This window comes from Manis javanica, chromosome 1 (genome assembly GCF_040802235.1).
Source record: "Manis javanica isolate MJ-LG chromosome 1, MJ_LKY, whole genome shotgun sequence".
Taxonomy (NCBI): Eukaryota; Metazoa; Chordata; class Mammalia; order Pholidota; family Manidae; genus Manis; species Manis javanica.
The window spans coordinates 170,922,337-170,936,160 of NC_133156.1; the positions used below are offsets into that span (position 1 = coordinate 170,922,337).

Consider the following 13,824-nt stretch of genomic DNA (forward strand, 5'->3'; position numbering starts at 1 on the left):
CATCTCCAGAGAAACCTGCTCACACCTCCCCAGGGCACTCTTTTCCTGGCACTCTTACTACTGTGTAACTCTTGTGTGTCTTGAAATTACTATTTTTTACATCTGTCTCCCTACTGTACTATATAGGGAAGAACTTTATATCATTTATCATTTAGTACAAAATAGATGTTCAAAAAAATGCTTGTTGAATCAATTTCTTGAATGAGTGACTGAATCAATGAGAAGGTGAAGAGAATGAGAACATAAAAATGAAAATGGAGAAAAACAGCGAAGAACTTTCACCAGGTATTTTGGTAATACATGATTCTGAATTACTCACTTGGCATTCAAAAGAATGGAAATTGCTTCCATAACAGTCATGACCAAATCTGGGGGCTTTGTAAAAACTCTGATTTCGGATATATCTGCTTTATCTAAAGAATCCAGTGCTTTATTAGCAGCATCAAGTGCAGGTAGAGCTTCTTCCAGATCTCTCTGAGCATCATCAGCTATGGCCTGGGTTTCCTCAGCTTTCACTTTTGCTGTAGCTTCATCTTCTTGCACAGTGTTACGGACCTAACCATTGAAATACAATTGCTTAAGTGGCCTCAATATTTGAATTTTAATGTTTAAAAGCAAAACCAATAATAATGAGTCATATTTGCCCCCAAACCAATGATGAAAGAGGAATTGCTATATTATATATTATGCTCTCCTTTGTTCTTCTCATGCTATGTTGCTAGAACAATGGAGACAAAGTTATTAGAGCAAAGAGCTCCTTAGGAAAAGAATAGCTGTCTTTTCCTTGCAGTAGTATTTTTCTCAAAACTCTCTTCCACTGTTTGGATTCACTCATTCTCAAGGAGAGAACCAGGCTGATTTATTGAAGGGAGGTTGTTCATAACCTAGAAGCATTGCTAAACTTTTTTATCACTTAATTATTTCGATCACATATAAAATTTAAAAATCCAATCATATTTAATTGTATACAAGTGGTAAGTTGCTGATCAAAGCCTTCTCTCCCATGTCAGGCAATGCGGCATACCTGATCGGCATTTTCTTGATCCACTGCCAATTTATCCATCAAGGCTTCAACATCTTGTGATTTTGTTAAAAGGACAGGTTCTAAAGCTGAAAGATCTAATTTCATTTTATCTACTAGTACGTTTGTTTCTAATAGCTTTGTGAGACCATTCTTCACCCGGTCACGTGCCTAGATGACAATGAAAATATCTATTATAATGGGTATTATGAACTATAACTTTACTGGCATCTGTTACTCATGTACTAGAATTTTACATCTACTGCCCAACAGTCTGTAACACTTAAAACTGTGAATGTGCAGAAGTCTTCCAGGTAACAGAGCTCTAGGAAATGGCCATGACATTGACTGTGGTGGGTTTTGGTTCATGCCGCTGATGACTGAAGTGGGATATCACTGGACTGTGAGTTCAGTGAGGGCACACACTGTATTACTTTTATTCCCTGTGGTAGTTTGGTAGCATGTTGCATGAATGAGGGACAAGTTCATATAAAAATTTCTGGAGACTACAGCTCTTGGAGTTTGTTTCCTCAAGATGGGTCAGTAGTGCTGAGAACCTACAGGGACATGGTGTCCTGGGTACTTAGTTCTGGTTTTTGGTTCTGAACTTTTCTCCCCAGTGGTAGGACACTCTTAACTAGAATCAAAGGGGCTGCATCTGGTAGACTGAGGTACCTGGCAATAACTTTTTTGAAAGTGAGTCAGAAAGTTTGTTCAAATTGGCAGATTTCAAAATATCTGTCAAGTTATGTACAAAGCCTGCATTTATTTATCATGTTAAAAAAATCCTCTGAAAAACAAAAAAAAATCTAAATGGTAAATGCTTCCATTTTTACTGAATTTAAAATTAGAAAATTTTAGGTTGTGCTAATAGCCTGATGATGATGATGGTAGGCACTGTTTCCTGAGTGCCTCATATGCATCAGATCATAATCCAAGCACTTCATAAACAGTGTCTTATTTAAATTCCACAGCAATCCAAGAGGTAGATATAGATATTTTTAAGCCTTATTTTCTGCTAAGGCTTAGAAAAATTACAAAACACACTCAGGGTTGTGCAGCAAGAAAGAGACAGAGCATAGGTTGTACACAGTCTGGCTGACACCAAAGTCCTTGCTCTTACTGTGAACCACTGACACATGTTAGACCACCCAAACCCATCTCCATTGCTTAATAAAAGCTTTTCCTTCTTATTAAACTCTGCAGAGATGACTAGTTCTCTGTTTAAGATGCTGTTGCAATGTCCATATCATTCCAGTGAGTCAAGGACACTTACATAGGTGATAGAAGACAAAAATATAAATGTCAAGTAAGAGGGAGGCCTCTGGATCAACAGCTTGAGACCCTTTTTTGTCATATGGTAGGTTATCAAGGGCACAGGTCAGGATGGAGAGGGCTCTGGCAGGTAAGATGGCACAAAGATCTTTCACTCATTCTGGCAAAAATTTTGAGTTCAAGCAAAAGTTTTCTAAGTGATAATATTAAACTTACTGAAACCAACTGCTTCCTTTTTTCAGTCAACATAGACAGGTAGAGATTGATAAGCTCCAAGTAGGAGGTGGGTGTTGTGTAGTACCGTCTCCGGAGCTCTGTGTAATAGCGATCTGCCATATCAGAGACACTCAGGTGAACATTCACACACATGAGGGAAAGCTTTTCTTTCAGTTCTTCATTTCCAGCATCGACATGTGAGAAAAATGTCTTTGATACAGAAAGAAGTGCTTCTCTGGGCCACTATGAAGAAAGACATATGGAGAATCTCTTGCTCATTTCCATAATATACAACTTAAGAAAAATATATTTCTCCGGAGCTCTTGTCTTGTCCTCCCTTTCACCTAGTTAACTCCTACTTGTGTCTATGAAGTTTAACGAACTGAATGGCTATGTTCATTAGAGAGGGGTCTGAGTCTGCACTGCTTGCCCCCAGCACAGTATCGGCACACAGAAGTTGTTTCATAAATATTTGTTGATTGATTGAATATATGATTGGGTGTCTTTAGAATAATTCCATGAGTAAAATCAAAGTACCTCATGTCCTCACTCTGTTTATTATGCAATTTGGACTTCAGGTCTATTATTATAATCGCTGTCCTATTCACCTCGATTCCTTCATTCCTCTCTTGTTTCTTCGAGCTTACCAGTACCTTAAGTAAAATGCAACTCTGTCACCCCAGTCTGTGACTGTGTAGTTGAGCATGGCTGGAGAAAACCACACAGCCATGCTGACTGGCTTTGCTTTAAATTTATGACAACAGACTCGAGACGGTTCTTAGTGCTGCCAGGAATGCTTCTACACTTTTTAATATATCACTCTGCTAAGTATTTCACACCCTATACTACTTCCTCAGATTAGTAACACTCCCTCTTTCCTCTTCATTCTCAGCTGATGACCTTGCTTCCAATATCACTAAGAAAGCAGAAGCAATGAAAACAGAACTTCAATGAGTTCTCCCTCTCATATCTTCCCATCTTTCTGCATCTGTGCTGATATATTCTATCTATTCCCTCCTGTTACTCTGGAGTAAACCATGCATGCTCCCTGCCTAGGTCGGCACTTTCATTGACGACTCATTCCTGTCCCTTCTTGCCTATTCAGTGACATTGGTCCAAGAATGCTTAACTCTTGCCTGCTGCACCATCAACACATTTCTCTTTCCTGGATAATTTCCATTAGCAACACCTGTGCTGTTTGTGTTTCCCACTTAAAAATTATTTTCTCTTGATATCACATACTCTTCAAGCTATTTGTTACTCATCCCTTGGTGTTCTTTTGGGGCAAAGTCTTTGAAAGTGTTGCTTATGTTCCCTGTCTCTGATTTCTCTTCCCTCTTCTCTTTTGAACATTCTCCCCCATCACTCCACTGATACAGCTCTTGTCAAGATCACTGATAACTTCTACACTATTAAATTCAGCAGTCTCCTCTTCCTTTATAAATTTCATTTTGGTTTTGTTTGATGATTGTTTTAGTCATCCCTTTTATATGAGTAAATTCCTAGTGGGCTTTAAAGCTAATACAGGTACCTTGAGTTACTGTTGGACAATGTGTTACCCTTTAAAATCAAACAGTCCAACTTCTCAGAGGGATATTCTGCAATGTTACCTACTTGGACAAACCAATCAATGGTGCAGCAGTTCACAAGGGATGGAAACATCCGGCATCGGGACCGGAAGGCCTCCCCAACAGGGCTCATGCACAGAACAATATGCAGCTTCTGACGTACTCTGCTGATAAAGTACTGAAACACCTGACAAAAGGAAACATATTTTTCAATTTAAACACATGGAGACCAAACAGTATGTTACTAAACAACCAATGGGTCTATGCAGAAATCAACGAGGAAATAAAAAACATACCTTGGGCAAATGAAAATGGAAATACAACTTTCCAAAATCTATGGGATGTAGCAAAACCAGTTATTAGAGGGAAGTTCATAGTGATACAGACCTACCTCAAGAAATAAGAAAAATCCCAACTAAACTATCTAACTTAACCTAAAGGTAAAAAGAACAAAGAAAATCCAAAGTTAGTAGAAGGAAGGAAATAATAAAGGTCAGAAAGGAAATACATAAAATGGACAAAAAAATAGAAAAGATCAATGAAACTAAAAGCTGGTTCTTTGAAAAGATAAACAAGTTGACAAACTTCTAGTCATACTCATCAAGAAAGAAAAAAGAGAGGACCTAAATAAATAAAATAAGAAATGAAGGAGAGGGCACAACTGACACCACAGAAATACAAAGGATTGTGTGAATAATTATACTCAACAAATTAGAAAACCTAGAAGAAATGGATAAATTCTCAGAGATATTCAACCTTTCAAGACTGAAATATGAAGAAATGGAAAATCTGAATAGACTGATTATAAGTAATGAAATTGAGTCAGTAATTCAAAAACTGCCAAAAAACAAAATTCCAGAACCAGATGGCTTCACAGGTGAACTCTATCAAACATTTAAAGAAGAGTTAGTACCTATTCTCAAATTATTCCAAAAAAAAAAGAGGGAGGCATGTTTCCGAACTCATTTTATGAGACCAGCATTACTCCAGTACCAAAACCAAAGACACCACAAAAAGCAAAAATTAGAGGCAATATCCCCTGATAAACATAGATGCAAAAATTCTCAACAAAGTATTAGCAAACCAAATTCAACAGCATTAAAGGGATCATATACCATGATCAGGTAGGATTTATTCCAGGATTCAAGGATGATTCAGTATGAAGCAACTGACATGATACATCATTCTAAGTGAAATAAATTAGAGAAGGACAAATACCATATGATTTCACTTATGTGTAGAATCTAAAAAACAAACAACAAAATAAAAATAAACTCATAATTTCAGGGAACATACTGTTGGTTACCAGAGGTGGGAGGGATTAGTGGGTGGGTGAAATAGGTGAAGGGGATTAAGAGGTACAAACTTCCAGATATGAAATAAATAAGTCATGGGAATGTAATATACAGCATGGGGAATATAGTCAGTAATATTGTAATAATAACTTTGTATGATGACAAACGGTAATCATGGGGATCATTTCAGAATGTATAAAAATATTGAATCAGTATGATGTACTCCTGAAACCAACAGGAGTATGTCAATTATATTTACATAAACATAAAATAAAATAGGATGAAGCAACAATGAAAATAAGTGTCAGGAAATGCATCTACATCTACCAATATCAAATAAAAACGTTAGTATCATAGATGTGTGAACTGTTTTGTTCAGCATCCATTCCAACCTCTTTTTCCCATGCAGTCTGGTAAGATTAGAAATGACATTTTGCAGACTATTGCAACTAGTCTTTTGGATGTGATGTTGGTCCTCCTCATCAGCATATTTAAGGAGACCCGTTGAAGTACTCATATAAGGTTTAGCTTTGGGGTAGAAGACCACTGGGAGAGAAAGACAGGATGCAGGGCAACCACTTTTGCAGATGCAGAGTCTGGCAGAAGGGGCATGGACCTGGAGGTGCTATCTTCAGCGGTGGCTCCTACTGCAACTGCCTCCTGACATGGGGGATTGCAGAGCTTTGGAGTTGGCCACTGAAGCAACAGCAGGCCAGTTGGTTCAGTGGCTTCCGGGCTCACCCCGAGTGGCTGTGGTTAGAGGCTGCAGTTTACTTGACCACTGACTTGTGCAGTGTGTATTTTATATTCACTCCAAGGAATTCAGCCTGGAATCCCTTTCTCTGGGCTTCCCAACTCTCTTGTGTTCTCTGAATAAACCCATTTCTACTTGCTTTAGAGGAAGTAGACCCTACTGTCCACACCTGTAAGCCCTGACCTAGCAGTGGAGGAAATTCTCATGAAAAGACACACATGACATGGGAAATAAGGGCAGAAAAAGTTACAGGGGGTGGAGGAAAACAAAGAGCATGGGGCTAGACAGATACCATATGGAATGTAGTATTGTCAGGGAAACGGAAGTGGACAGCAGCTTTGTTGTTCTGGAGAGAAGGGGAGGGAGAGAAAATGCATTTCTGTTTTAGTTGTGCTATAACCTTGCTGATAGGCAAGGGAGTCAAAAGTACTGGACTCCTCGTGGAGGGCACTGAAGGTGTGTGAAATAAATTTGTGTTTAAAGAAGCATATGATGAATTGTCCAATTTGGACAAGACTATGATCTCCCTGGGGTAGTAGGGTTTCTGTTTTTGGTTTTCCATGGACCTTTATGGAAGCCTGGCAAACCATCGCTTTGAATGCAGGAAATAAAATACATAGAATTACAAAGGAGACCATTTATATTGAAAAAAATTCTATCCATGTACTTCTTAAGGGGATCTGTGGACCATTAAAAAAAAGGATAACACAATGTTATGTTTTAGAAAGCCATATAACCACCTGACATGGCCTACCTCATCTCTATTCCCCTCAGAAATTCCTGCTTCTTTTGCTCTTGGTCTGGTGGCTGCTAAAACCTGCTCCAGTTCATCCTTTTCAAATAAATTAGGCACTTCACCTGAGTTCAGGATGTTATTTATATCTTCTAGGAACTCTTCCACTACAATCTGTAGGAGAAAGTCACTCAATCATTATACATTTATTACATGTAAATTACAAAGCAAATATTTAATCAAAATTCACATTAATTTTATATTTAAGAAAAGATAAGTTAAAATTAGAATCTTAATATTCTAACAGCAGTACATCGATTTTTAATTTTTTCTTCCTTTTGTTTCTTAAAAGGCTTTCATCTTTTACATGTTTCAAGTCATTTGTGTAAACATTTTATATTCTGCCCCTTTCAGCTAACATTTTATCATAAATATTAATCCATAATTCTGTAGAGCTCTCATCATATTTATAACCATTACTGGGAGCATAACATACCACTGAGCTGATGTGCCACAATTTACATAGATTTAGATGACTTACAGTCTTGTTTATATTTTTAAGAACATATTTAGGCCTATAGCTATTCTCCCCATTTGTATTATGTCCTGGGAATAAATTGCTAGGAGTGAGATCAGCAATTAGATTGGAGAAATATTTTCTGGATTTTGAAGATCTTAAAATTTCCCATTCAATTAAAGTATGACTTCATTAACCTTTAACATTTTTTTGTTAATTTGGGGAATGTACATGTTTTGTGTGGGAGAATTTGATTTGCAGTTCTTTGATTATTAGCAAGGGCAAATATTCTACACTTATTATTTTTCATGAAAATAATCTGTTCAAACTTTGTAACCATTCATTCATATATTGTGATTTTCTTTTAAATTTGAATAATTTTCATATTATAAAATGAACCTTTTATGTGTAATAATTGATGCAAATATTTTAAAATATATTATTTATCCTTTTGTTTCAGATAACTTTTAAGTTTTATAAGAGTCTGAGTCCTATATATTGAACGGTGACAAAGTATCTGTTATTTTATCTGCTTCATTTGTAACTTGGTTTTTCTTGAATAAACTTGCCATAACTGTGTCTGTTAATTTTACCCTAGAAAAAAATGCTAATTCTCTTTGTCCTAATTTATTTATTTTTGCTTTATCTTATTGTTTCCTTTTCCTATTTTTCTTGGTGCTTTCTAGTAAGTGTTATTTTCCTAAAGTTAAAATCAACTAATTTCTGAACTTTCTAATTTTTGATTCATACTATAAACTTAATTCTAAGAACTGTTTGGTTGCATTCGATAGATTTCATTTCCCCTGTTCTTTAAATAGAGATTTTAATTTTGATGTTTTTGACTCAAGAGTTCCTTACGTGAATGTTTTAAAGTCCTGAACCACATCATTATTTCTCCTTTGATTAAAGCATGGAAAAAGAATGTTGCCCGCACAGTTTATGTTTTTTTGAATTTATTGAACATTTCTTTAAACCTAAAATATGAAAAATTTTTGTACAGTAATATTAGAAAATGTTTGTTTTCTCTGTAGAATGTAAAGTGTAGTATATAGCCATTAATTCCAGCCTAGAAATTATAGTCTTCATATTTTCTAAACATACTTATTTCTACTTTGTATTTTGCTAGAAATAGCAAATTAAACTATTTTAACATCTTGCTTCTCTCAGTTTCTTCTCATATTTGTAACAGTTTTACATAAATATACATACACATATTAATTTTAATTATGGTTATGTTTACTCTTCACTAATATAGAACATTTGAGATTGATTAAGGATTTCAACAGAACATAATAGTCTTTTGTTTGTTTACAGTGGAGCAAGATAATTTGCCTTGATCTTTGGTGCCGTAACACTTAGAGACTTTTTATATAATTTGTTTAATTTTTAAGAGCAATGTTAAAATTCTATGAGAAATATTTTAATTTTAGAATAATTAGAAACTATAAACACAATTAAGAAAACAAAAATTCCCTCACAATCCCATGACCCATTTTCTATTTTTTAAATAAATATGGCATAGCTGTTTAGATGTACATTAAGTCCAAGAGCCTATGTGCTAGATGATTGTATACATATTATAATAACACATCATAAACATTTTTTACAATAGTTAATGTGTTTATTTCTACAATGTTATTAAGTTTTTTAGAGTGCCCTATTATATGATGCCATAATTTACTTGTGTGACTCTCTCATTGAACAGTGAGGCTATTTCAAATTAACTATTACTTAAAAATAGTATAATAGATATTTCCTGTACATACAACTTTGAATGTAGCTCTGATTAGAAATAATAGAAATTTAAGGCTTTATCTATATTACTGATTACTTTCCAGAATGATTTTGCTCATTCATAATCCACCAGTGAGATCTAAGCAAGGCCTGTTTCCAGACACCTTTGTTAACACTGCATAATATGATTTTTTTAACCCCTAAATTATTTTTTAATGAATTTCCTATTCACATCCTATCACATTTTTATATTTCTTCTACTAGTGTGCCAGTCTCTTCCTTTTTAATAAAGTTTATTTTTATTTATTTATTTTCTAGATTTATTGAGATATTATTAACATACAACATTGTGTAAATTTAAGGTATATAATGTGCTGATTTGATTCACTTATATTGCAAAATGATTACCACCATAGTGTTAGCTAACATCTTTATCACATCACATCACCGTTTTGTTTTGGTAGTGAGAACATTTAAGGTTTACTGTTTTAGCAACTTTCAAATATTTAATATAGCATTGTTGAATATATAGTCACCATGCTGTACATTAGATCCTTAGAACTTAATTCATCTTATAATTGGAAGCTGATTTCATCTCCCTATTTCTTCCATCCCCCACCCCTAACCAGTCCCCTGTTAAACCCTACTCTACTTTCTTTTTTATATTCCACATATAAGTGATATCATACGGTATTTACTTTTCTCTATTGATTATTGCACTTATCTTAATGCCCTCAGGGTTCACCTGTATTGTTGCAAACAACAGGATTTCCTTCTTTCTCATGAGTGAACAATACTCCAATGTATGTATAAATTATATACATACACTGGTGAGCACTTAGGTTGTTTCCATATCTTGGTTATTATGAATAATGCTGCAATGAACATGGGTGTTCAGATATGTTTTCAAGATCATTTACATGTTCTTCAGCTATATATCCAGAAGTAGGATGCTGGATATTACAGTAGTTTTATATTTAATGTTTTGAAGAACTTCCATACTGTATTTTCCATAGTGCACAAATTTACATTCCCACCAAGAATGTATGAAAGTTCCCATTTCTCCACAGCCTTGTTGAGACTTAACTATTTCTTGTCTTTTTGATGATAGCTATGGTAGGTTGTATGCTCTATGATTTTATTCTTTTCTCCCAGGTTACCCAATTTGCTGGTATATAATTATGTAAAGTAACATCTCATTGTGGTTTTGATTTGTATTTTCCTGAAGATTAGTGATGTTAAGTACCTTTTCATGTACCTATTGATCATTTGTATATCTTCTTTGGTAAAATGTCTGTTCAGGTCCTCTGTCCATTAAAAAAATTTTTTTTGCAGTTAAGTTATATGAATTCTTTACATATATTGCATATCAACCCCTTATCAGATATATGATATTCAAATATTTTCTTCCACTCTGTAGGTTGCCTTTTCATTTGGTTTCTTTTGCTGTGCAAAAGCTTTTAAATTTGGTATAGTCCCTCCTTTAAAACATTTTTTGCTTTGTTGTCATATTCAAAAGTTGCTGCCAAGACTATGTCAAGAAACATTTCTCCTGTATTTTCTTTTAGGGGTTTTACAGTTTCAGGTCCTAAATTTAAGTCTTTAATCCATTTTGAGTTCATTTTGATTGTTGTGAGTGGTACAAGATATGGTCCAATTTCATTCTGCATAGCGGTTTCCAGTTTTCCCAATACCATTTATTAAAGAGACTATTTTTTCCCCATCGGGTGTTCTTGGCTGTCTCATCAAATATTCACCAACTGTATATGGGAGGGTTTATTTCTGGGTTCTCAATTTTGTTCCATTGGTCTGTGTGTCTTTTTATGTCAGTACCATACTCTTTTGATTACTATAGATTTGAAGTATAGTTTGCAATCAGGAAGTGTGATGCCTCCAGCTTTGTTCTTCTTGGGATTGCTTTGGCTATTTGGGGTTTCTTGGGGTTCCATACAAATTTTAGTAGTTTTTGTTATATTTCTGTGAAAAGTGTCATTGAAATTTTGATAGGGATTGTATTGAATCTGTAGATTGCTTTGAGTAATATGGGAATTTTAACAGCATTAATTCTTCTTGTCCATGAATTGGGATACCTTTACATTTATTTGTGTCTTTTTTGATTCCTTTTATCAATATCTTACAGTTTTAAGTGTAGAGATGTTTCACCATAATGGTTAAATTTATTTCATAGTATTGCATTGTTTCTGATGCTATTGTAAAAAGATAATTTTTATTTCATTTTTCAGATAATTTGTTAGTGTGTAAAAACACTACAGATTTTGTATGTTCACTTTGTATCCTGCAACTTTATTGAATTCACTGATTAGATCTAGTAGTTTCTTGGTAAAATCTTTAGGATTTTATTTATATAAATCACGTCATCTTCAAATAGAGAAAATTTTACTTCTTCTCTTCCAATTCTGATGCCTCTTATTTTTCTTGCCAGTTCTGAGTCCTTCCTCTAGTACTGTGTTGAATAGGAATGGTAAGAGTAGGCACCCTTGTCTTCTTCCTTATCTTAGAGGAAAAGCTTTCAACTTTCTACCATTAAGTATGTTAGCTGCCAGCTTCTCATATATGGCCTTTATTATGTTTAGGTCCATCCTTTCTATGCCTAATTTGTTAAGGGTTTTTATTAAATGCTTTTTATGTGTCTATTGAAAAGGTCATGATTTTTTTCTTTCATTCATGGTGAATGATTTCATTTCATTCATATATCTTGGTGAATTATCCTTCTAATGTGCTGCTGAAACTGTTTTTGTTTGAGAATTTTTGCATGTATATTCATCAGGGAAATTATCTGTAATTTTCTTTTCTTGTCATGTCCTTTACTGGCTTTTGCATCAGGGTAATGCTGGTCCTGTGAAATGAGTTTGGGAGTGTTCTCAGCTCTTTGATTTTTTGAACTTCCGGATGGACTGGCATTAATTCTTGACATGTTTAGTAAAATTCACCAATGAAGACATCTGGTCCTGGAATTTTTTTGTTGGGAGATTTTTGATTACTGGTTCAATCTCCTTACTAGCAATTTGTCTATTCAGATTTTCTATTTCTTCCAGATTCAGTCTTGGTAAGTTGTATGTTTCTAAGAATTTTTCCATTTCTACTAGGTTGTTCAGTTTGTTGGTGGACAGCTGTTTGCAGTACATTTTTATGTTCATTTATATTTGTGTAGTATCAGTTGTAAAGTCTCTTCTTTCATTCATAATATTGATTTTAGTCCTCTGTCATTTTTCCATGATTAGTCCAGCTAAAGGTTTGTCAGTTTTGTTTATCTTTTCAAAGAACCACTTCTTATTTTTATTAATCTTTTCTATCATTTTCTTGTTCTCTATTTTGTTAGTTTCTGCTCTAATCTTTACTATTTCCTTACTTCTGCTAACTTTGGGCTTAGTTTGTTGTTCTTTTTCTAGTTCCTTGAGGTATAGAATTAGGTTGTCTACTTGAGGTCTTTCTTGTTTCTTAATGTATGTGTTTACTTCAGTGAACTAAGAACTACTTTTGGGACATTACATACATTTTGGTATGTCTTATTCTCATTTTCATTTGTCTTGACATACTTTTTTATTTCCCCTTTAAGTTTTTTTTGATCCATTGTTTGCTAAGGAGAATGTTGTTTAGTTTCTATATTCTTGTGAATTTTCTAGTTTTCCTTCTGTTATTGCTTCTAGTTTTATATCTTTGTGGTCAGAGAAGATTCTTCATATGATTTCAATCTTCTTGAATTAGCTAAGACTTGTTTTGTGGCCTAACATAAGTGCATGTGAGAAGAATGTATATTCTGCTATTGCTGCATATGTCTGTTAGGTCCATGAGGTCTATAGTGTTGTACAAATCGACTGTTTTCTTATTGATTCTCTATTGGGATGACCTTCCATTGTTGAGAGTGGAGTGTTAAAGTTCCCAACTATTATGCTATTGCTGTTTATTTCTCCTTTTAGCTCTGTAGTATCTTCAAGATACCTATAGACATCTGCACATTTGAAGAAGCAGTCACCTCTTCCAGACTTTATGGACTGACTTCAGTAAGGGAAGACTTCTACCTTCATAAGTGGGTACAAAGGAGCATGCTGAGCTCCCAGGTCTAGTGGTATAGGGCACCAAGAGTGATGGTGTATGGTGGCCCTGGGTCGGTGGGTGTGTTATATCTCTTTAGCTCAGACTACTGGGGTCCACATTATTCACAGCTATGTGTACCTTGGTGAGCACCTCAGGGGGTCCATAGTGGCTTCAGGTCCATTCTCATTTGCAAAAATATTTACATACTCAGATATAAACTCAGTGAATGTCACAGATGTTAAAAATATTTTTCCCATTTTATGATTGTATTTAATCCCACTTATAGTATTTAAAAAATTAAAATGAATTTTAAAAATATTTACGCATCAGATCTATCACTTTTTATTCCTTGGCTAATTTCTATACAGTTTCATTTTCCTTAATGTTAAAATACCCAAGCGCAGTCAATGCAGAAAATCCTTTAGAATAAATTCCAGATCAGTTAAATTGGTTATTATGGACAGAGATATGATGCTATTTCAATTTTAAAGTTAATTTAAGCTTAAAACATAGTTCTTATTTTTTCCTTTTCTTCAGTAAAGCGCATTTCCATAATTGATTTCACTTAGGGAATTTTTTTTATATCTACCTGTACAGAAATAATTAATTACCTTCTACTATGATCTTTCCCTCAGAGAAATGTTAAATCCTTTCT

At 34.4% G+C, this 13,824-nt stretch overlaps 1 protein-coding gene across 1 annotated transcript in view; it reads right to left on the reverse strand.

The window, feature by feature from the left end:
• The window catches only part of DNAH6 (dynein axonemal heavy chain 6), a 233,227-nt gene that overhangs the window by 87,004 nt on the left and 132,399 nt on the right, over positions 1-13,824 (reverse strand). Inside the window, exons 47-51 of the mRNA XM_073241805.1 lie at positions 6,884-7,036; positions 4,127-4,267; positions 2,513-2,755; positions 1,025-1,192; positions 320-555 (exon numbers count right to left, since the gene is read on the reverse strand). Coding sequence (XP_073097906.1) covers positions 320-555; positions 1,025-1,192; positions 2,513-2,755; positions 4,127-4,267; positions 6,884-7,036 — 941 coding nt within the window. The remainder of the gene's footprint in view (positions 1-319; positions 556-1,024; positions 1,193-2,512; positions 2,756-4,126; positions 4,268-6,883; positions 7,037-13,824) is intronic.